This window comes from Silurus meridionalis, chromosome 7, assembly GCF_014805685.1.
Source record: "Silurus meridionalis isolate SWU-2019-XX chromosome 7, ASM1480568v1, whole genome shotgun sequence".
Taxonomy (NCBI): domain Eukaryota; kingdom Metazoa; phylum Chordata; class Actinopteri; order Siluriformes; family Siluridae; genus Silurus; species Silurus meridionalis.
In genome coordinates, this window is record NC_060890.1 from 10,453,826 (window position 1) to 10,479,320 (window position 25,495).

A 25,495-nucleotide genomic window follows, 5' to 3' on the forward strand; every position below is an offset into this window, starting at 1 on the left:
CTCTCATCCACAAAGTGTTTCTGCCTGCAAAAATGCTGCTCATTGGGTGATTTTTTATTTGTGTGTGTAATAATTTCAGGAGATCAGCATTTTCTGAAATTCTTGAACAATGCCATCTGGCATGAGCAACCTTGCAACCGTCAAAGTCACTGACATCATATTTTGTTCCCCATGTGAACATTAGAGAAGCACTTGTCCTGTATTTGCATGTTTTTGTGTTGGTGCCACATGACAAAGTTGTATTTGTAATCAGCCATTGCTCATGTATCTATTAAGGAATTGTCATAACTTATATCTGGGCATTACTAGTTAGTGCTATTCTTTTATTATGTTAGTTTGCTGTTATGAGAACCTCCGCTCTTCTTTTCTACTAGATTTTAAAGTTTTTATAGATTTGTGCTCAATCACCCACAAGGTTGGTAGTAAAGTCACTGATGTAATGTGAGAGCCTGGGGTGCTGCCAGCATTCCACGAGCTTCCACTCAAAATTTTGTAAACTATATCTTCATGGAGGTCGTATGTATGCATGCATGTAGAGTTTTGTTTTCAGAACTATCCACATCCAAAGCAATAACATACTTTTCCCATGTTATCTCCATAAGAATGTTGGAAGCCATCACTTTGAGTGGCATGGTCACACATGGCAGTTAGACTGTGTGTCCATTAGCCTCCTTTCTAGTTTCAGATGTATTCTCCTGCCTCTCCTGACAGTCAGCTGATTGCCCAGCGGCTGGAGTGGGACTGCTGTGAGCGCTGGCTCTTTCTGGCTGCATCTTTAAATTGGTCTCCAGCTGTACCGGCTGCACTGCAAACCGCTCATCGTCCTCCAAATTGGTATTCGCAGTATGAAGTCCTAAATCCAACACGCTTATTTGAAATGGTAAAAACGGAGTCCGTAAGGCCAAATATGGAAATGGGGAGGGGAGGCAGGCCAGGGTCTCTGGGGTGCATGGTGGTTCTGAGAAACGGTGAATAATGGAATGAGCGAGCAGAATGTCATTGCATCTAGAGCGAAAATAAGGCGGGGGGAAAGCCGCATCACAAATTAGACAGTGGATGGAAAATGGAATGAGACAGCTGAAAATGGTGGTGGGATTGCTATCGAGGAGAAGGGGAGGAGAAGAAGGCCAGAGTCAGTTGCCTTTTCGACACTGTTGACACAATCCCAAATGACTAGGCTGTAGCTACTGAAAAATTCATGTAAAGTGGTCTGGATGGAGATGGAGTACTGTGTCATTACTGTTACAGGATATGTGTATGGAGGCTTCAGCATAAATTGTCCAACTGTATTGGAAAGTTGTTTGATGGTACGTGTGCACAGGACTGATATATGATTTTGAAACGCACATGTACACCGACATGGCACAGCATATGTTTATATTTGTTAGATCACTATGGAAAACAGAGTTCAATCAACGAGTATCAGAACTGAGTGTTGTGCAATGAACAACACTCATTTACGTGTCACCAATCACTGACACAAGTAAATAAATTGTGAGTATAGAGTGCAGTCCAAAAGTATTTACACCTCATTTTTTGTTGCAGCCCCATGCTAAAATTTCCCATAGTGATAAAGATCATTTTAATGCACATTTATTCAAAATAAACATACTAAAATGTCACATAGATACAAGTGTTCAGATCATGTCTATCTCATTTCTCCAGAGTCTAATTATGACAGATTCCATTCATTGAAGTAGACAGGCACACACCTGTTAATATAAGTTCTAATAGCTGATAATGTATATCAGAGCAAAAATCAAGCTACAAGACCAAAGGATCCGAGGATCCAAGGATCAGAGCTGAGACAGGACTGTGACGTGGAAAGTGCATCGTGTTCAACTTGGTGCAAACAGACAAAAGAGGACAGTGTAGATACACAAAACACAAAATAGTGCCACCAGGTGATCTAACATCTCTGGAGATATCTGAAAATTGCTGTCCTCCAATGGTCGATATTGTGCCTGATAGAGGTTGGAGGATCTGCAGTGAATAATTGCAGAAAACCAAATCCTGGTGTAAATCTTGTTGCATCATACCAAAAAGACTTGAGGCTGTACTTTTTTGCCAAAGGTACTTCAGATGATACTAAGGTAGGGATCCAAATCCTTTTGTCAATTTGATATTTTACTATTTAATTTGCAACTGCACAATTATCACAAATCTGTGACCAATCACTTTGCCACTATGGGATATGCAGTGTAGACTGAAAGAAAAAAAAAAAACAATTTAAAACATTTTATCATAAGGCTGCAACATGCAACATTTGTCTACAAAATGTAGACAAATGTGAGGGGTCTCAATACATTAAGTGACGGAGTTTAAGTGCATTACACACAGATATGAAATGCTGGATGGAGGATGGTTATGGCAGGGGTTGTGAAGTCATTTCAGTTAGTCTTTTGTGGCTTGTTGTGGAGAGACACATTGTAAAGTTACAGAGATAATTGCTTAAATTGTTTGTCCTCTGGTGTTTATTCATCAACTTGTTATAAGTTCCCTTCAACACATATCTTGGAGGGGAAACGGGTTATTTCTGTCTCGGTATGTGCCTCTTTGTTGTTAGGATGTTTGCTGTAATTCCTGAAGTCATTCCTGTACATTCCTTATCGAATGTGTAAGTACAGTATGTGAAACAGTTTGTCCTCATTTAATTATAGTGTCCAGCCAGTCATTCTAATGTGTATAATAATCTAATTTACATGTTCTATTAGGCTGGTTGTGTGACAGGGGTAAGCAGATGTAAATATGATAGAAGATCTTGATAGATACTTAGATATATGTTTGATTTCAGCCGTACACGCTACATCCTACATTCATGTGTGTAATGGAGCAGTAGAAAGCTGCTCGAAGATATTCCCAGGGAGTGAATTGTGCTAGGAATGATGTCACCCGGTCGCAGTTTTGCAGTGGCACACAACAGACAGTTGGGGGCAGCAGGCAGGTGTGAAGCCTCCCTGTTTGAAAAGTCACAGAGATGCAATCTGGAAACAATTTACACCGATTTAAGATATACACACACAAAAAAAATGACTCACACTTCCTGCCTACTCAACAAAATATTTAAAAGTCTCAAAAGAATGTTGACTTTATGCATTAACTTTTATAAAACTTTTTGTTTGTATGTTCTCCATGCTCCCTCTTCACTTTCCAAAAATCAGTATGCAAATATGTCTGTAAAATCGATTGAAAAGGTTATGTCATTCTCAGTGGTGCTTTGCACTTATGCTAAGGATATGTGGGCTGTATTTGAAGTAGAGAAAGAATGGTTGTATATTTGTGTGTGTGTGTGTGTGTGTGTGTGTGTGTGTGTGTGTGTGTGTGTGTGTGTGTATGCAGGCCAACATACAGAAAAACATTTGATAATTTCTTTCATCTCTAAGTATCTTCCCCTGAAATAAAACAGTGGACTTGCCTTGCCAGAACTTGCTACGCAGTGCAGTCGGATAAGTTTTATTTCAGAAAATAAAGTCAAATTTATAAGAGGCACCACTGGGATTTAAATATTTTTATAAAATCTGGATCGTTGAATAGAAAACCATCTTTTTTAATGATTGATCCTGGAATTATATAGCACAAGGTATTTCTATAAAGCAAATTGATAATCCTGTTCAGTATTGTTTAGTCGTCAGTCTCCTTATAGAATACATTTGATAATTAGTGCAAACTTAAAATTAGAAGTAATACCCTACATTTACCAATTAATTATTTGCTTTGATCAATGATGTATAGCTTATTTACACTTTTGAGCAAAATTTAGACCAGCCAGTCCATCTACTGTCTGTCATCTACCAATATTTTTTTCATAACAAAGGGAATAAACTGGAGAACCTGAAGAGAAAACTCTCATGGACCCATGTAAAATTCCACATGGATAGAAACATGAGCTCAGGATCAAATCAGAAACCCTGCTGCACACCTTGCTGATATAAAAAAAACATTTAATGTTGCTTTATTTCATTGTCAAATATGAAAGTTCAGAGAGGAGCTAATTTAAATCTTTTGCATATATTTTTCACGTTTTGTGGTTTCAAGTTAATAACAAGTCATTCGCATTGTTTTCAAAGCTGACTGTGAAGTAGCAGGTCCACCAACCTTTATATGAGTGTCATCAGATTGACAGCATCTCTTCTGTACAATTGTGAACATTAATTAAAAAGTGAAAGTTGTATAAATCGTTCGGTTTGGCCACAGAGCAGGGTGACATTTGGAGAGAGGCCTCCGTGTAAATTATTGAATGTTTTGTGCATGCAGCGAGCCTGAGACTGCTGCAGAGCTGCTTCTATATCATTTATACTTCAATGCTTTGGCCCCTTTTCCTCTGGATTTCCATGTGTAGGGAGAGAAAATATGGTTGTGTATCGTTCGCAAAAGATGAATGAACTCGAGGAACTCTGCCGGTCTGTGACACGCCTGATGTAAATCAGCGCAGGACTCAGCTCTATTTGTTCCCCGTAATATACAGCTGAACATTTTGGGTCAGCGGTTTGACTTGGTTCCTGGAGCGCGAGCTCAGGGGAGAGGTGTCTTTTCATACACAGAGCCATGGCAATTACAGTGCCAAAACCTTAATGCATTCAGCTACAGCCAAATCCCTGATGGATTCTGTTTGCTTTTTTGGACAGAACCTGCCCTCTCTCTCTCTCTCTCTCTCTCTCTCTCTCACACACACACTCTCTATCACTCTCGCCATAATGTTTGGATGTTTTTCATCGTTTTATTGCCGCAGTTCTGCTTTTATTTCTTGGTTAGCCTAAATGCATGCTGTCACTGAAATTCTCTTCCAGCTGCCAGAAATGAACAAAAGTGAACAGAATGCAGCTTTTGCAAGAGTTGGCACAGTTTGGGTGAATGTGAATGACATAAGAACATTTGAGTGTTCTCAGACCTCAGAGGCTCATTTGTGGTAACTCCACTTTTTTTTTCCTCGAATTCACTTACCATTCGGGAAACTGAGTCAGGCAACATTTGCACACATACCCTAAATACGTTTAATTGATATTGTGAGAGAGAGAGAGAGAGAGAGAGAGAGAGAGAGACACTTTTTTTGTAGACCTGCTCAGTTCATTTTTTTTGCAGTTTGCTTGAAATAGTGCGTGTCTGTTTTTAATCGGAGGATGTTATTAATAACATGTGATCAGGCTGCAGTGAAAGGCCTAGCAGGACAAAATTTTAATCTAAACGAAATTTACTTCCAGCTTGTCGAGCACAGTTGAGCATACGAGGAACTAGTTCCGCTTTTGTGGGTAGAGACAGAAAAGAGGAAGCTAATGCTGTGCCTAAAAAAAAACAACAGGACAAGCTTGTGAGGGTTTTTTTTTTGCTATGTTCAGAAGTATTCACCTTTGTGGCTTTAAAAATGTTATATTTTTTGGATTTGTAAAATAAATTTAAAAAAAAATTCAACATTTGTGTAAATTATTATCTTTTTTCCTGCTCCAAACTAATTTTACATTTTCCATAAAGTCATTGTTGACCTCCTAATATTCCGGTTTCCGCATCCAATAGTTCTGTGCTGCAATTCCCAGTCTTTTTAAGCATATTCAAAGTATGACTTGGATGGGGTTAAGCACACCCCTTTCATCACATACAGCCATCCAGAGGATGAGTAGCCGTGAACTCCTGAGCCCGCTTCATTACCCGTGCCTCGGGTGTCCGCTCATCCACTGAGTGATGGCAAGCTCACACCCTTTCCTACTGTCAAGCTCTTTCTTTTATTTCCTGACCGCTCCAGCCTTCTCGTGCACTGTGAGCTTGGACTGAACTCCCAGAGCATTCAGACCTTTTTTTTTTTCAGATTACGTCATTTTGCAGACATTTGAATGGCTGATGTTTCGTTTTTCCTCTCTAGTGTTACCCGTGTGCCGGTTAAGCTTGTGTGGATTTTTTTATTTTTTTTAACTAAGCTTCATCCCCTTTCCAGCCTTGAAACTCTGCTGATATTGAGAAACATGATTCTTCATTTCTAATGAAATTTAAGCTCTATTTTTGTCAGGCCAACTCTCTTTCGTGGTAATCAGTCTGCCTGGCTGGGTTATTAAATTTGGGGGCTCGACTATGAGATAAGTACCTTGCTTTTTTTCCCCTTGCTATGTAAAAGCAATCATTTATCAGCTGATATTATAACAGGTATGATGGGAAGATGGAGCGTGACTCCGGTGCAGCCGTCCTGTCCCCACCGCCATACATAAATATCCAAGCGTATCGTTTTGCAACCAATTACCTCGAGCTCCAGTCCATCCTTGAAATACAATTAATGTGTCGAGTTACATCATCTTCCTCCAAGATAGGGAGTCTCTTTTTGTTTCCCGTCAAGTGTGTGGCTGTCTGGCTTCACTAGCTTTTAAGTCTGTGAGTCTGGCATGATGTAATCCTTTTTCTGACTCCTGACAGAGATGTATGGCTTGCCCCCCCCCACCCTCACACACTGTCTGGCTTCATGGATTTAAACTGATGCTCTCTGTCTCAGCAATTTAGTATACTCAACAATGGAGGTGTTCTCTATAATGCATTCTTTACTGTATTGTGCAGTTAAGAGTCTAATGACCTTGGAACTAGAGTCGAGATTTTTGTAGCTATGGTTCATAAATTTTGAATGGATGTATATAATTGCATATTCATATAAGAACAAATAAAAACATCGTGTAGCAGTAAAATGATTATAGATCGCAAAAACCGAAACAATTAAAGATCGGAGTTCAAATTTAAAGCACAGTACAGTTGATGACTGAACAAACACTGTGTTTTTTTCTGTCTTCTAATGATTAGCTGCAGCTTTTTGTTCTTTGCTAATAGGAGCGGATCCTGGATGCTTTTTTTTTCTTAGCACAGTTGAACGGAGTGTTTATTTGAGTTACAGTAGAATTCCGGTCAGCTCGAAGCAGCCTGATCGACCTCTTCAGACCTTTCTCACCAACAAAGCATTTCTGTCTGAACTACCACTCGTACCAAAACGACTAGTAATGCAGTCAGCTATCTTCTTTCTCGGCAGTTTGCAGCTATATTGGTGCACAAACTCTAATAATAAGACATAATGTCTGCGATGATGATTTATCTAATCCCAAAAATGTATATGTACATGTCCAACCTTGTATTTGTGGGCAAACAGGGCTACCACATTACTGTACAGACGCTGTAAGAGTAACAGCTCACCTGATGAGATCTTATAAAAGCACACATAAACTCTGCTTTGTCACAGTGTTGCTTTTACAGCACTAGTTACATCATTCAATAGGCATGCAGGAAGTAGCAGGTATAAATGGCCAGCCAGGAATCGGTGTAACTGACAATTTAACTTCGATGACAGCACCACTGTTTCAGGACTGCTGTACTATTTCAATTTCATAGTTCTTTTTTTTTTGCTGTTTCTAATTTGGCCAAATTTTTTTAAATAGTATTTTGTAAGATCATGCCCATGGAAATAAAATTGGGAAATAAAATTGCTTGAAGGTGCTATAAGGTGATTTTAAAGATTTAAACAGATATTATGAGTAATAAAACAAAATATAGGTATTAATTAAATGCTAAAGGTTTGGATAGAGACTATACAGGCAAAAGTATATAGACACCTGACATTTCCAACCATATTTGTTTCTTCCACCAAACCACAAAGTCTACGAAGTTAAAGGCACACAATTGGATATGATGTCTTTAAATGCAATAGAATAAAAATTTCCCTACACTTCAAGTAGGAGTCCCAAACCTGTTCCAAAATGACAATGCCCCTGTGCACAAAGTGAGCTCCATGAAGATACAGTTTACACAAGTTGGCGTGGAAGATCTTGAGTGGCCTGCTATAGAGATTTGACCTCCTCTCTATTGAACACCTTTGGGATGAATTGGAACACTGCCTACACCCCAGGAATCACCACCCTACATCAGTACCTGACTTTACTAACACTCCACAACATCATCTCCATCTTCCCACAACATTGGAGGTTCTGGAGGTCAGGTGTTCACAGACCTTTGCCATAATGTGTAGATCACATAAATGTTTGATCAGTGGTACATTTTTATCATTTGTCTGTTTGTATAGCAGTTTGTCATAAGCTTCTTTTGTAGTGTTATTCTTGAAATTTTGGTGTAAAAAGGGATCAGACTACCAGATCAGAATCTCAGGCATTGAATTGATCATCTTCCTTCAGGACACAATCCTGATCTGTATTGGGATTAGTCTGGGAGATGATTCAGCACTGAATCCCACTCTAAATTAATAGGGCCTCTGAAAAGCCTGTTTCTAATTTCCTGATGAAGGAAGCCTTTTTTTTCCTGACAGAGAGGCAGGGAAAAGTTTAGATAGCATGATGGAGCTGCTGTCACTCTCAAAATGATTTTTTTATGACTAATGGCAGGCTTTTACACTCATGTGTCGATTTTCTCTTTTTAATCCATTTCAGCATGCAACTCCCTCTTTCACTTAAGCATACTAGGAGAATAAAAGGGTGACCCCTAAAAATAGACATCTTACAAAAAAAAGTCTTTCCCTTGAGATTGCTTTGGTTTTCAAATACAGGAACAAAGTGTGTCTTTGCAACAATTAGTCAAATGTCTGAGGAAACACATTTTGCTGCATTCCTTTCCTAGGTAAATGTCAACGCTATAAATGTGTGCCTTGCCTGACTGCTCACACATCAGCAAATTTGGGCCGCCATCACAGCCTAATTCACTTTGCAGACTGCTGTGTGATTACATGAATATTTGGCTTGATTTAGTTGGCTTGGAGTGGCAAGCCTGCAAAGCAATGCCCCTAAATTAATTTACTGTAAATTAGATAACTCAATTGATCTTGTTGTCACAGTAGAGCTGATTTCATTTGCTGCCTGAATTAGTCCAGAGTCAGAAATGGGACATATTGATTTCCTATAGACAATCACTGAATGTCCACTGCAGCACTTGTCAACACGCCACACAACTGGATGAAATGGGCTCTTGATTTATTCATTAAAAAGGTGACAGATGTTCTGTAATATGGCTCTTTGATGTGTTTCTCTTGTCAGGGCCCCATCTAACAGCTTACCTTTGACCAGCTGCTTAAAATAAAGCATGTGGCTTGACGTCAGTGGTGAAGCCCCCAGGTTGCTGCCCTAAATGTCTCTGTTCGGTCCTAAATTAAACTTGAGCTTTCTTTGAAATAAGCCTGCCTGTGAGTAGTCATGTTTACCCATCCAGATATTTTAGCTGACATCAGAACCATGCCAGGTCCTTATACCTGCCTACACAAAGGCATCCTGTTTGCAGGATAGAGGAAGGACGGAGTAAAAATTCCCTGAAATGAAAAGATCAATAAACATTGCTGTAAACCTATAGGTGCATGCGCAATTAAGGAATAAAGCAAAGTTGTATTTATTATTGTTTAGGCTATAAGAGAACTTCTGCATTTAGTCTGTGAGACTTGAATGGTTTTAAAACGGTGACTGCTTAAAAACTAATGTGTGCTGATAAACTGCATCGGTTATATAGGATACGCCATCACGTTCGACAATCGTTTGCTCATCCTGTGTCGCTTTTGTTACGATTGCATTCAAAAGTCAAGTTCATGTTTTAACCAGACTCACTGGACCTGCTAAAGAGTTAATTGTTTTTGAGACCCAAATCTCATCAGCTCTGAGTTTAAACCTCTTTCATGTGCAGTAAGTAAACCCAGCTTTTGCTATATGTGTGTCATTATTTAATAAATGGGAGTAGTGTTTTATCAGTGTTTTGGATTTGCAGCTGCTTGCCAAAGGTTAGTTTGGAGGCATCTGTGGTGCTGGTCTTCATCCATTTAAATGGCTACATGAAATAAAGTGTTTTCTCTTCCAGGTGGTTTGGCTGTTGAAATCGCAGCTTGGCTCTGTGCTGAACGGATCTCATCAGCCACACAGCCAGTGACTTGAGCTGACTCTGAACGTGCAATTGGAAAAGTAAATCAGGTTTCTGTTCCAAACGTATATATCATCACTGTCAAATATGATTTGATCAACTGGATGTTGAAAAAGGGTCTGTAAGGAATCTTAGCTTAATGACAGCCCTCTCACACCCGAACACTATCCCCTCCCCTTTTGCCATGAATAAAGATGGATATAATCTCGAAACACTGCAACAGTTCACCCCGGCTTTAGGAACAGATTCACTTATCGCTGGATACAGTTCAGCAAGTGCAGTAAAAGTTCAAAAAACAACTTCCGACACAATTTATTTATTTATTTATTGTTTATTTATTTATTTATTTATTTATTTATTTATTTATTTTCGGGATGCTTTCCAGGACCTCTCCAGCAACTATTAAAGCAACCTTTAAAGGGCTAAGAGCGATCGTAAATTGTGAAACTTGTGCAGTTCTCTCAAGTACTGTGAATAGATTTCCAGTATGCTGCACTGCCGTGTAGACCGAGTCCCCGAGGATAGCGACAAAGGCCAGTCTTGGCCTGGGAACAATGAAAAATACATGGGAGTTGGTGTGCTTTCTTAAAACAATATTTCCTTGAACAATACCGACCCTACATAAATCAAGCGCCCGCGTTCAAAAATAAACTTTTGCGTTTGTGTTTCGGGTAGTGCTTCAAAAACGTTAACTACTTCACTAGTGTGCACTTTCAGTACAAGATGTTTGAAGCACTTTGGAGCACATTTTTGTTGTGATTTTTTTGAAGATAGGTGTGCGGATTGTGACTGGTGATCCGAATGCCGTTCTGTTTTCTGATTGTTGTGGATGCTGGTGCTATACTGCAGTATGTTGATAGTTGAGTTTTTTTGCAATGTTTTGAAATGTTTGAAAATCCACATGACAACACGAACACAACTCCTACAGCAAGCAGTGATCCATACTGTAGAGCACCGCATGTTCATGGTTTGATTTCTGACTATGCACCATGCTTATATCTGCTTCAGGGACGTACCTACCACTATGTTGGTGAAAGGCAAGCTCATCAAGCCTAGCCTACAGTGTTCACTCAGTGGCCTGGGTCCCCATCCCGAGTGTTCTCTCAGTGGACAATTTAACAACTAAGGAAATATGGTTTCCTAGTAGTTAGCCAGAAGATGAACTTTGTGAGAAAACGCCCTTGTGCTATTATTCCCTTCTCTCTCTCTCTCTCTCTCTCTCTCTCTCTCTCTCTCTCTCTCTCTCTCTCTCTCTCTCTCTTTCTCTCTCTCTCTCCTTCTCTTTCTCTTACTCTTTCTCTTTTGCACCCCATTGATTGCCAGAGAGCCACAAAGCATGTTTCACAATTGCATTTTTATAGTTGTGCCCCTGCCAGATGGGAGGAGACCACACTGTTCACATATCTTAGCAACCTGGCATGCAAAAATGCAACTCTACAGTCTCTGTACTGTACCTTCACGATTCCTTGCGAAGCTTACATTATTAAGAAAAATTAGTAATTTGTACATTTGTAAAGAAATGATGATAATTATTATAAATTATTCTAATAAATAAATAATTTTTTTTTATAAATGTCTTCATTTCATAGTCCAGAAAATACAGATATCCAGACAAAAAAAATTAAATGTCCTGTCAGCAAAATTGTCTTAGATTTTGGGTAATTCTCTCTGTATACATATTTTTCTGTGTCTGTGTGTTTGTGTGAGAGAGAGAGAGAGAGAGAGAGAGAGATTCAGTTGTATGGAGCTACCTGGGACAAAGCCAGTACTATAATATCTTCTACCTCCCCTTACTGACCTCTGAATAATACACAAGCGCACACACACACACAAACACATGTGCTTGGAGAGGAAGCTCTATGAGGAAACCTCATAGCACATGTTATAACATGAGACCAGTAGAGCGTGTGTTTGGGTGCTGTTCAAGCGCAACTTCTGTATTCAATTCGACTTCTAGCTTTTGTTTTTGAATCACAGCTCGTGCAGCTGAGGTTTCTTCTGATACATTTGTTACCATCTGGTACATCTTCCTCTAACTTGTCAGAGCAGTGAGACTCTCCAAACTAGTGCTTGTGAAAAGCTTGCTGGCTCGGGGGAGAAAATGACAGGTTCACAAATGAAAAGAAAACGGCTTTATTTTTTACTTATGTCTTCACGTTTACTTCACTTTTCAGCATTTAAAGCTCACACGTATATACTCTCTGTTTCGTCTCTATTATCCTCATTAATTAAATCGTTCATGGGTGTTTGATCCTTAGGGCTTCCTTTTGGCTCTGCCCTCCACACACCGGTGCTCGGCCACACGCCCGCTGCCACGCACGGTGCACTTCACTTTGTCATTGACTGTACTAGGAAAAGTGCAGTTTTCCTGCAATGCAGTATTCTGGCTGTGGGGGTATAAAAGGCTCCGGGACAAACACTGAGAGAGAGTGAGAGAGTGAGAAAGAGAGGGAGGGAGGGAGCAGCTGCTTCCCCCATGCTGGAGTGTATGACTGAGTGTATGCTATGGGCTGCATTGATCAGGCCAGTCTCTGTCAGCATGCTGGGCCTAAGCGAGTCTAGTGCTTATTCCCCACATCAAAGATGCACAGGGCAAAGAGAGCTAGCCACAGAGCTGCAAACTGGAAAACTTTAACCTTGTCATCTCACACATACACACACAAAACACACATATACACACACGCACACATCCTCTGATTAAGTCACCCTCCTACTCGGACATGTGAAGGACTAACGTTCTTGCTGCAGGGTCCACCGATGGTTTACTTTTGCAAGTTGGGGAAATTAAGCACTGCCACAGTCAGGCGCCGGAGAACACATAAGCAGCACGTGTTAGCTTGTGTGTGAGCGCGACCGAGTAAGAGAGGACGTGTAAACTATCAGCCAGCGATGGGGGAATATCTCCAAGATGGTTTTAGAAGTGTATTATTAGGCGATTTTATACAGTTCAGGCAGACCCAGAGCAGGCTCCAAGGGTCCTGAGAGTTCTGTCGTGACGAGTGTGCAAAGAGGAAGAAGATATAAGGTGTGAGAGCAAAGTTTCTGCACCTCATGATGCGAATGCTCTTGAGAATATACACGCTGCTTATTTTCTCTCATTCAAAGTTCAAGAGAGGCCCCCTATGAATCTGAGTTTTTTATACACGTAAATTTGGAAGAATGCCCCGCGAACGGTGTGTCATCACGGCTTTTCTGAGACTTCAGCCCCACAGAATTACAATGTTTTTCAACAAGCCTGTCGTGTCCTAACCACTTGACTAGCTTTGTGACAATTTGGACACACATTTGAAATATTTTCTTACCCTGTGTTGGAAATGAGTAACTTGCATAACAATACTTAATGCATTTTCCCCTGGACTCCCAAACATATAAAACACTACTGCGTCATTTATCTGAGGCGTAGACTTGAGCGTTGAATAGAAAAAGAGTTCTACTCAGTGGTAAACGTTGCTCTCCACCTGTTAAACAGCTGTGTAAGGAACAGGGCAGCAGAGCTAAATATTCTTCCAGATGAAGGCAATTGAAAATCCATCTGGAAAAATGCAAACCATTCCTTCAGGTCCACCTACAACAAACTGCTGGAACACCATTTCTTCTACCATCCCGAGGGAGTGCTGAATTGAGAACTCTTTAGCTGGGGTTTTGATCTCTATGGAACTGTGCTGGGTAAAACCTTTTTAGTCTTTGTGCACTACTCCTGAGCTAACTGTCTCTTTTATTAATGTTAACCAGTTCAAAAGAAGCACAAACACACATCAGAGAGCCGAGTTAAAAATCAACCAGCAGCTTTTGTTCAATAGTGACATGACAGCGGAAACAGCTGGTTATGTAATAAACATATGAAAATAAGTATTGATGAAGGCAGAAGAGAAGCTTGTTGGCATTATTAGGGCCTGGCCTATTGAATAAAAGTCACCAGAATTTGGAGACTACAAAGCACTCTGCTATAGATACAGGCATCTGGATGTGCTGAGAATGTAAATGTAAAATATAGAAGTCTTGATTTGACTGACAAGAACTGACAGTTTTGGTTTGTGTTTGCATTCGAGTCAGTATGGTATTAAACATGTGGTTGAAATGCAATCCAGAAGATGCACAGCATGAGTCTGCTATTGGACACCATTCTCTCAAGTCAAGTCAAAAGGCTTTTCTCATGCCAGAGTTTCTGACTGACACGTGATGAATAATTGGATGGTCCGTTTTAATCAATTTGTCAAATGGAACAAATCTTGTGTTATAACTAAATGAAGTGTTTAAATTTCTCGGTAGCTATATAGAATATTTCTTTTTTATGGCCAAAGTTTCTAAATGTGTCATTCTAAATGTTAAATATGAAAAAATCTAACATTTTTACAGTGACATCTTCCTTCATTTCAACTGCATCAGTTCATTTACGTGCTCTTTCATGCAGTTTTGGATGTGACTTGACTGAAAGGTTGTTCCAATTTCAAACGTTATATTTGCATTTAAATTTACATTTACAGCATTTCTCCCCTTATCCGGAGTGACTTACAGAAGTGCTTTTTACGTACCTTCTCACTAGTACAAACAGCTCATGCTCTGAGAATAGTGTCAAGGTAAAACCCTGTTATACAGCAATAGAAACACACAAGCCAAGGTTTGTTTTGTTTTGTTTTTTTTAAATCATTGCTAATTTAAGCTCTTGGAAAAGACATCTTCAGTCCTCGTTTGATGACAGGCAGTGACCCAGCTGTTCAGACAGCCAGAGGAAGTTCATTCCACCACCTGGGTGCCAGGACAGAGAAGAGTCATGATGAATGTATTCCTTGTATCTTGAGGGTTGGTGAGTCAAAACTAGCCAGGCTACCGGCTTATAGTGAGTGCGCTACAGAGGTTTAATAAGGGCCTTCAGGTAGGCAGGGGCTTGTCCATGCAGCAGTGGAAGATGGCTGGAGAAGTATGAAAGAACTTTGGCAGATTAAAAACAAGTCAAGCAGCTGTGGGTCACTGGATGGCATGCAAGGGAATAAATGCCAGGAGTGTGTTGCAGTAGTCCAATCCTGAGCTTATGCCCGAGGTTGAAAAGAAGAAACCTGCATGACCAATTCAGGTTAGCAACATGAAAAGGAGCTGCCACAGTTCTACAAGATTTGGCTGTCTCTATGAGCTTAGACATATCACAGCAAAAATAATCATTTGTAGAGCCTTTTATTTAGCGTTATAGGCATTAGTTATGCTGAATGGATTCTTTTAAAACACCCAGTCAGTGTGTAGCCTTGACGCTTAACCACTCATCATAGTAAGAAGTACATGGATGTATTCGTTTCATTGGGTCCTGTGTTTTGTGCCATTTGTGAAAAATGACATGTTCTGTAACCAGATTCCTTCACCACAAGAGAAGAAGAAAAAAAGCATTGAATTCTGCCCTCGGGGTTTGCATTGTTTCCAAACTCCCCACGCTCAGACACAGCACAAGATTTCTCTCTACCAAGGGGCACATTTACATGCTCTCAATTCACCGCAGATGTGAGGCAATGACAAAGAAAATCCTAGAAGGTCCAGGGACAGTCATGTGACCTGTCAATTTTGCCCATCATTTTCTTCTGTGGTCACACCGTAATGAAATGAACATTTAAGGAAAGTGTTTTCAGTGTCATCTGGATTCCTGTAATGGAGATATGAAAGAAGCTTTCCTGCTATTTTCCTTTTGTTGTCCATAACCACTCAGCCACAGCATAGAAAAAATGTCATATGCTCATTGATTCATTGTAGAGACAGCAGTGGAATCTTTTATTTCTTTTGAACATTCACACATGTTTGTAAGCTTCATGATATGTTTGGACTGTGTTTCACTATTTTTAGCAAGATTGTGAAACATCTGCAAGTCGGCATGAGCGGAGGATGTGCTTTGGTTAATAAATCTTCCTAAGGCGCTTTTGTTCACTTTCAGCAATTTTTTTTTTTTACATTGCCATTGGTGGGAGGGGAGCATATGAGTTTGAGTATCCCCTGCTCCAGAAGTGACCTCTAACCTTGCACACTCAAACCGTGGGTAGATGACTAAAGCTGGGCCAAGCAAGAGTTGCTCGGACCAATAAACAACAGATGTTCCTGACCGGAAACAAGGATGGGCTTTTTTGAAAAAGAAAAAAAAAAACAAGAAGCACAGAGAACAAACATCCAAAAGATAAACCTTAGTGTTTTCAGATTCGCATGCAGCACACTGAATGAAATCTTCTTTGTACTAAAGCTTATCGGTCAGAGCCTCAAATGGCCAAGTACACCTGCAGTCTATAGCTATATAGTACTTAAAATTTAATTAGTTCCCCGGTGGCACTGTAATATTGATTTCTGAGTAAAGGTACTTGCAACACATTTCAGACTTAACTTAGTGAGAACTCATACAGTTTCTCTTATTTGGTTGGTCAAGGCCTGGAGGCTCTTCAAACACACACACACACACACACACACACACACACAGAGCTGTCTGACAGGATAAGTGGAGAAACTATGTGATGCAAAAGGCTGGCATATGTCTTGATCTTGTGCTGTCTTTCTGTCTGTTTCTTTGTCTTTCTGTCTGTCTGAACATATAGTACTGAGTGAGAGTGAGAGGCAGAAACTAGAGGATGTCAGCTATTCCTCTCGCTATGCCTTGGGGCTTTTCTACAAAGCCGGCGTGCAGATCAGCGTCCCCTGGGTGGCCAAGTATGTCTCCAATAATCCCTGCATTCGCTACATCGCTACAGATGATAAAAAGCGCAATTTAGGTCAGTGCCTCAGTTCCCCCCTCTCTCCCTCTCTCTCTCTCTCTGTTTCTCTGTGTCACACTTTAACACATTTTAATTCTCTTTCTGTTTCTGAAAATTTTACAGAAATTTGTGCACTCTTTCCTTGTCTTGCCCTCTCTGTCCTGTTCTCTAGGATTTTTTTTCTAATCCTCATCCTCTTGGTTTTTCATAATTGAAAATGTTTCATGCATGTTTCACATGACCATGTTTGTCTAATTGAGGGGCTCTGTTTCTTCTTATGAACTCTGTTTCTCTCAGGTATGTGGATGTGCAAGAACCATAGAAGCACAATATTTGAATATGCAATAAATAAAATGGAGCCCTCATTAAGCTTTATTAGCATTATTTTAGGATATAAACAAACTCGCACTGCTGCTAAGTAATCATTTAAATTCATGATATACATGAAAAAAAACTAAGAATGTGTATATGAATGTTATAGAGAAATTGTGTGTTATTAGTGTATTTGTGCATAGGACTGCCAGACAGTTCACCTCATCAGAAGGACTGTCACACCTGTCACCTCTTATTCACTGCACGGTTTTGAAGGCAACATCATAATTAGTTAGTCTGTAAAATTTTGTATTGGGCTGAGTGTTCTTTTAGCCTGGACACCTCCCTGCAATTCTCCTTTGCCACCACACTTCTATACTGTACTTTAATCTCCACTTTTATCACTGTAATGTATTTACCTCATTGCTGCAGTAAGTATATCTGGGTAGGAGTTCATAGAGTTGAATCTTTTAGTTTTAAAATGTCTGAAATTGCTGCCACGTAAAAACTAAAATACAGCTGATGTAATAAAACCCTGTAGGATTTAGCTGCTCTAAATCTAGCAGTGGGATGTTACTCAGAAAATATCCAATGTGCGATTTGTCCCAAATATGTTCCATATATGATACCTGATATCACTGAGTGTTTGTAAAACCTGATGCTGATCTCATACAAGTATCTGTAGGATAGTAGCTGCTCAACTGCTATTGTGAAATATTACAGACTAGCGGCATGTATTAGGACGATTCTAGGTATTTTGAATGTGTGTTCATGTTGTGCCAGAAAGACATCACAAACAGACACAAGTTAATATAAGTTCTATTGTCGTTTTCAAACCAAACAATTATATATCTTTGGTTTAAAAATTATATCAAATCTGATCCCATACTAATGTATCTGCTGGAATGTGCAGTTGGGAAATCTGTCATTAAAGTTCCCACAAAATGGCCTTGTTTGTTTCAAAAACCCAACATATTTCGCTTTAAAACAGGAAGTCACAGCTTGACATTGTGTTTAGGTTGTGTTGCTTGACTGACAAAAAAAGTATTGTTTGAGAACCATCACAACCCTACCCCCATTAACACTAATAGAAATGTTTACATTCTAGAGATTATGTATTTAGATAATCATGAGGATTTGCACAAAATCATTAATTATGATATTTAGCCAGAAACAGGATTTTATGTCCATAAGACTAAAGGGCATGTTTAGAGCTCTGAAATGCACATTTTTATTACAGAGGCATTTAACGTCTTTAATGGCTGATTAATGGCTGTCTAACGTACGTATGATGGTAATAAACAGAACTTATAATATCTTCTTATGACCATTTCAATGAGTCACTGAATCATGACAACGCAAATCATGACTGAACGCTAGTTGTGTAAAACTGTAAAATTTGAGCTAGGATCAAGCTAGGCACTGGAGAGAACAGGACAACGTGGAGCCACTTCAGTTAGAATTTTCATACACATTCCTGGTATTCTTTACTGGGCCAAACGTTTAAAATATGTTCCTAGTCCATTACTTTGTGGTCATTAAAAAGCATACGGAACAATTTATTATTACAGGGCAAGATATTTTCTGCCAGGCGATGCCTGCTTTCTCCTCACCCTGTAAACTTTGTGACCTGTGCTGCCCACTCCAACAAATAAGTGACTCAAACAGCAGGCATAGTGCCAGCCTTCAGCCCACGCACCATGACCCTGCTTTCTCTCCCTCTCTCTCTCGCTCTCTCTCTTTCTCACACACACACACACACACACATACACACACACACGCACATACACTCCCTAACTTTTCCTTCTGCCCCTCTGTCTTTCATTCACTCTCCCCCTCTTTTCCACTTCTCTATAATTGGCTTTGTGCCATGAGCCTGAGTTGTTTGACACGAAGTTCCTAAGCGAGCGACTCTCCCCTCCATGTTGCAACTGCAATGTGGTGACATTAATTCTCTTATTCAGAAAGCTAGAGGCAATTGCCGTCATACTGATAAGTGTGCACACTAAACCTGGTGATAAGCCTACTGAAATGGTCAGTGATTCAGTCCTTTTGTGCCCGATCTTGGCTCGAACGCCTTTGTGCTAAATCCTGTTCACTAGAAGTCACTGTTTTGCTGAAGTAGCAAGTTTTATCCAGCATGTCAAAGCTTTAATGCAGAGAGGACATAATAGATTTAGCTCAAATACAACTGTGATTAAGTTTGACAGCAGATTAGAATAACGAATAACTGACTGGTGTACAACGGATGAAAGTCACTTCCTCTTTCGCCTCTATGACTCTAACTACATGGATGTACTGCAACTCATGTAGAAGTTTCCTGCACAATCATCGGAACCAAGACGCTGCTTTCCTGTGCCAATTTCTCTGAGCTCCCCTTTTTTTTTTTTTTGGTCATTGTACACACATATTTTACAGGGCAGATCTGATTTTTACAGCATCGATATTACTGAACTGCTGGCTTAAAGTGAAAAACACTTTGTCATGGATCACTATAAAGTCAGTGAATCGAACATCTGTGATTGCCAGCACAGTTTCAGTGTTTCAATACACTCAGCCACTTTGTTCGTATTTAGTGGCATCCCTTGTTCCCCAGGTAGCCATCAAGGGTAGGTTATAGCATCACCCGTCCCGCTTCAGAGCGCTGACTAGGACACAGCATCTCCAGCTGCTTAAACATGCGGTGTGTTTATTGAGCACAATAAAGCTTTATTCCCCTCCAAATCAGGTTATATGTGCATTTTAAAACGGTGTCATTAAAGACATGACTGCAAGCTGTAATGGACTAATAAATCAGGACTGGCCAAAAGGCACGGGTCATCGCTGTGCTGAGGGCCTGCTTCTGTAAAGGATTAGCTCATGTGGTTTTTCAGATGCCCATGGTTTTTATCACTGTGTATTATGGCCCGTTCGCTATCTTGAGCAGCTATTAAACACCACACTTGCACTGATCTGCTCTGCTCTGCTTTACTAGAATATTTGTCTAACAAATATCAGGCGTGTTGTTTGTCAAAAAAGGTGCCGCTTGTTAAATGCACTGGGTCATCTATTCATTCTGTTTTCATATTTCGCCATTAAAACTTCAAGGTCTATGAGAGTTTTTTTCTTGTTACTCAGGAAAAGGAATTGTGCCAGCTTTCAGCTCATCTTTCTACTCTTTGCTTAGCCATGTCAAACTTATTCACCATGAGCTTGCATTGGTGTTTTTATCTTCTGTAAACCTAAACCTTCTGTAAAAGTGTGAACTTTTCTTCTTTCCTCTACTCACTTGTTCTTGTTTTTAAAACCTGAGAAGCTTACTTAATTGTGCCTATTCTTTATTTGCACTGTATATGCCTTTAAAAAAAAAGGGCCCAAAAATGCATGCTGTGTTTGATTGTTCTGTGTGTGTTCAGTGTCAGAAGAGTTTGGCCCCTCTGTGGTGGTGCACACCACCTTCTCCTTTGGCATGGAGCACTTGGAGGAGGCAACAGAGAAGGTTCAGACCATAATCCTGCAGGAGCTACACAATGTGTTGCCAGGCCTTCCTGAACCTGAGACTATCAAGTGCCAGAAATGGAGATACTCTCAGGTGAGAAGCAGAGTCTGCTAGTGATCCCTCGTCTGTTTAAATGTAAGCATTTGGTTTGCCTTTAACAATATGGTAATTTATTATTGATAGTGTATTTATTTTTTTTATTTTTTTTACTTGGCCCAAATGCTGAGTAGATTTTTGGCTCATTTGGTTGAGGGCTTTACGTACTTTATGTTTCATTTTATTTCCAATGTGAAATATTATATGTCCTTCACTAATAGATACAATCCTTTATTCCTGTTTATTTCAATAGTATGAATAATGTTTATTTTAATTTACTCTAATAGTTTTCAGTTGTAGTTGGAGGTAAAAAGGCAAGTTTAGCCAATCATGTTATTAGATGCCTGGCCCTGGGAACAGATGACTTCCACACATGGTGACTGCACTTGAACCGAACCCCAGAGCGCACTTTTTCTGTGGACCAGAGATCATTTCCCTGGATCATAGCCAGGATAAAATACGACTTTTGCACTTGACCAAACATACCAAAGTCTCAAAGCAAATTTATTTTATGTATGGAGAAAAAAAGTGCAAAAATGACCTCAAATTGTTTACATGTAATGCATATGACTAATTGAAGAAGTAATAATACAAGGTGTGGTCATCTTTTGTTTCAAAATCTGATTTTTGGTTGTATGGCTAGTATGTGTGGTGTGTAGTTGTATATCCTGTCACTTCTTTTTTTTTCTTCTTTTTTTTTGGCACATTGTTTTGTTCCATGTACCCGTTCACTTTTCATGCGTTCTTAAAAGAAGGAAGTTTGTTTTGTTTTTTCTTTAGAGAAATCCTTTAGGAGCTTTGTGATCACATTCAACAAGAAGGAAGAAAGATGGAAGCCGTAGCATGTAGTTCCCTCTGCAAACACGCTTAAGTGCAGCTAATGAAAAGCTGCTCTGCTATACAACGAATGGCATTCATATTTAATCGTGTAATGCAGCATAATGGAGGGCTATAGGGCAGAGTAGTGAGGAGCTGGTCAAAGGAAACGCTCAAACAAGTTCTTTTATTTGAGGGCCAGAGTAAAAATGCATGATATTATACTTTAATGATGCACAGAGATGTTTTCTCGGAGAGACATACAGCAAAGTTGTGTTCTTACTGACACACACACATACACATACACAAATACATGCTCACCCCCACACAGTTGGCTCACACGCACATACACTTACAGTAGTTCACTGTGCGCCCTTTCTCACACACTTCTGCATGCTCTCGCTCTTTCTCTCTCTCTCTCTCTCTTGTGCTCTCTCTTTCGCTCTCTCCACCCCCATGCCGGGCTCCTCTGCGACACACATAGCACTGGGCCTCTGCTTAAGGTCAGAGGACATGGAACATCTGTGTGGGAGCCCACATTTTACTGTGGGCCAGAGAATGGGCCAAGGCCTGTCTGGGCTGCACACACACTTTTGGACACACACACACACTCTCTCTGTATGAATGTGTCAAAGGAGTTGTCTACTGCCTAGAGGTTTTAATGGCTGGAAAAAAATCTCTTAATTGCTTTTCAGAAAATGGTAATTCAGTCCCTTCTGCAGTCCTTCCTGCAGGGAACAGAATGTCAGAATTTTCTTTCAGCTGTTGCCTGCTGTCAGAGAGACGTGTACGGAGAAGTGAATGGAGAAAAATTACATAACAGCAATTCAAAAGTGTGACTTGTTTAGGAAATGTCACAAGCGCAGCGACTTGCTCCATGCTGTCACATGTATACACGGCCTCTATGTGACAGAGCGTGATTCACATGTACTCGCTGCTCATGTTCAAAGGAATCTTCTTGTATAGTGGATTATGAAAGCTGCGTATTTCATGCTTAATAGATTATAGCATTTTTTTTTTTTTTTTTTATCGCCAGCATTTCAGATAAAGTTCAAGCCTGTCTCAGAACAAACAGTGTTTCCTTTTACACAAACCGCATTAGTGGCTTTTTTTTTTTTCCCATTTTGTTTTGTTTTCTAAATAGTTTGTACTATGAAATTGATCTAGCTTGTTTTCAAGTTGTCGTGAAGCCAGCTATTTCTGAATATCTGTCTCTCTTCTGCTGAATACTGGCGACGAACGTAGCGAAATCCATTTGAGGAGGTGGAGGAGGTCAACCCTGCTAATATCAACTTACTCCTTGAGTAAACCAAACAATTTGTTCTTGGCCAAGTTTCAGCCAGAACATTCATCATTTGATTTACATACAGATTACCGTTTAAAGCTACAAGAGGGAGGGAGGGGGGCAGAAAAAACCTTCTTTTTTGGAGGCAGTGATAATAGCATGTCGTCTGTAGATGCCTATTAAAAGCCCCAGGAAATGGATACTATTTCCTTGGCTTTAGTGCACTGCACCTCGATGTTTATCAGCAGTTCTGGGGCCAACAGAAGCTTCAGCAATGGGCCATACACTAAAGAGGAATGTGCTTACTCCCAGCTCTCATTAACAATGATTTATTTACCTTTTTTTTTTTTATCATTTTTTATTTTACCATATTATTTAACTATTTAAAACTTTCCTAGAAGAAAAAGCACTTTTCATTCTAGCTTTTATTGAATCAAGTCATATTTGCTTTGGTGTTGTTTTTTTTTAAATTGATTTAGAAGATGTTTTTGAACAACTAGCGCCCACCCCACCTCCACCCAGAGCACCCATAACATAACAGCAGCTATTGAAGTGCCTGCTTCAAATATGTAACGAGGTAGAACAGAGAGGGCGGCAGGTCATTCACTGTAAAGAGTCATCCGCAAGTGGGTGGATTGTGTTTTATAGGGAGAAATTGGGAGCGTTTCCTAGATTTCTACGGGTGGTTTGGCAGTGTTATATCACATCTGGCACAAAACTCTGTGCCCAAAAGGCAAGCTTAGCTTTCCCTATATACATACTTTACTGTTGTATTGACAGAATTCTCCCAGCATACCAACATTTGAGTTTCTAGATATTAATTTATGTTCTTAGATTTTGATAATTCAACACAATATGTTTTATTCATTTCTTATTCTGATTAAAATATTGACATCATGATGCAGTGGGTAGCATTGCTGCCTCATAGTCTCAAGGTACCTGACTCAGTTTGGGTTTCTGTGCATGGTTTTCCAGAGTTTGTCTGGGTTTCTTTTATGTTCTTTAGTTTCCTCTCACTGCCCACAAATATGACAATAGACTGATTGGTTACTGTAAATTGCACCTAAGCGTGAATGTGTGTGTGTGTGTGTATGTATGTGTGTGTGTATGTGTGTGTATGTGTGTGTGTGTGTGTGTGTGTGTGTGTGTGTGTGTGTGTGTGTGTGTGTGTGTGTAAGCATTTACAGTGCTTACCCAGTGTTCCTGGGATAGGCTCCAGATGAACTCCAACTCTGACACAGATTAATTGGTTGCTGAATATGAATGAATAATAGATTCAGATACCTTAGATAGCATTAAAGACTCCAACAGCATAGTTGTCAAACTTCTTAAACTAGGAAGGTGAAAATTTTTTCTTTTCTATCCTGGAATTTTTTATAACTTATTGACACATTATCTTGTAGTTTAGAAGACTACTGTCTCTGTTTGTTGGGTAAATGTACACATCAGCCAGGTCTTGAGCCAATGCAAAACTTAGTTAACAGCTCCTGCCATGCTGAGCCAGACCCAGCCTACACTTAGACATGCTGAAACTGTGATTTCTCACTTCTGTGGTAATCTCACTTCTGTGGTTTTATGGTATTCATATGGGTTAGACTTATACAAGTAATTAGGCATCTGCTACTTTTCATTTACTGTTCTGTATGTTTTACATATGAATGACTTTTTCAACAGTCCAGAATACCATCTTTCTTTTCCATCTTCTTTTTCATTTATACCCTTATTGTCATATTTCAACAGTTTGTGAATTTCAACCCTGATTGTATCTACTGTATCATTGTAAGAAGCCACACAAACACACAGTCAAATATGAGTCAGCTTTATAAAGCCTGGCGTTCAGGGCTGTATGTAGGCACAGTGCATCTGGGACAGTAGTGTACCATCCCACTCGATAGCAGCACAACATGGAGGTTGCATCAGCTATTGGAAGCCGGATCGTTAGTGCAGCACTAATGCAGCGTACGCTCAATTGTGTCGTTAGGTGACAAGATCAGTGACTGACTGCCCTGGGCAGATGACACTGCTCGCCAAGCCTCTGCTGGTGTGCGGGGGCGACGGCTTCACACACTCCAATTTCGATGGCTGCGTCGAGTCAGCCCTGAAGCTCTTCGAGGTTCTGAAGTCCTCTCTCTAAAAGCGGGCGAGCGTTGGGAGGGAATGCTGTATTTTTGGGGGCCGAGGAACTGGAACGGGTTTACCAGTGATGATTCAGACACACCACCACCTACGCATGTACTGTATGAAGAACAGCGATACTGTTGGGCAGAAAAACCAATTACGTTACTGCTTGAAATTCAAAGAATTAGAAGAAGCCTGAATAAACTGTGAGGTATGGGTTGCAAAAATACTTAATGTGGATTTTATATAACGATAATATTGTTGAGCACAAACAGGCTTTCACACATTTCCTATCATTTAAATGGCAAATTTTGAATGATCTTGTCTTCCTGTTGCTGAATGTTGGTTTGAGATGTAAGAAAGCAATAAAAAAGTTATTTCAAAAATAAAAAACACCTGATCTGAGTATGTTGTGTATTGTTGTTGTTTTTCATTGTAAAAAAAGCTTGAGAGATCATTTGTGCAAAGCAGACTCATGGTGAGTATGAATGTGTGTTTTGGGGAGACACTCTGCCAGGCTGCTGAGCAGCTATTAACCGACATGCACTGTTTAGAGGTGCTGCAGCTGGGCCTTAATCTGGGACAAAATATTTGGCAGGAAGGATGGTGAAAGAGCCTCTCTTAATCCAGTCATAATTATGGTTTGGTGGGCCTCATATACAGTGCACAGCTGGGTCTACCCACCCCATGCATTCTGTCTGTCTCTTGTTCACTCTCTTTCCCACCCCCTCAACTCTATTCTAATATGTCAGACACAGGATTGTATTACTTTCACATCCTACTCTTCGGTTGGTTCTTCCGCATCACCACTTTGGG

The 25,495-nt window shown here is 40.0% G+C and overlaps 1 protein-coding gene across 3 annotated transcripts in view; it reads left to right on the forward strand.

Moving 5' to 3' along the window:
- Window positions 1–25,084, forward strand: part of rnls (renalase, FAD-dependent amine oxidase) — a 29,011-nt gene extending 3,927 nt beyond the window's left edge. The window contains exons 6-8 of one of the 3 annotated variants that reach the window (XM_046853298.1): window positions 16,419–16,592; window positions 20,282–20,457; window positions 24,543–25,084. In XM_046853298.1, coding sequence (XP_046709254.1) covers window positions 16,419–16,592; window positions 20,282–20,457; window positions 24,543–24,695 — 503 coding nt within the window. In that variant the 3' untranslated portion in view covers window positions 24,696–25,084. Of the gene's footprint in view, window positions 1–16,418; window positions 16,593–20,281; window positions 20,458–20,747; window positions 21,055–24,542 lie in introns of those variants that run through there. The other 2 variants (XM_046853299.1, XM_046853300.1) reach the window with 2 other exon arrangements.
- Window positions 25,085–25,495: the final 411 nt, after the last annotated feature.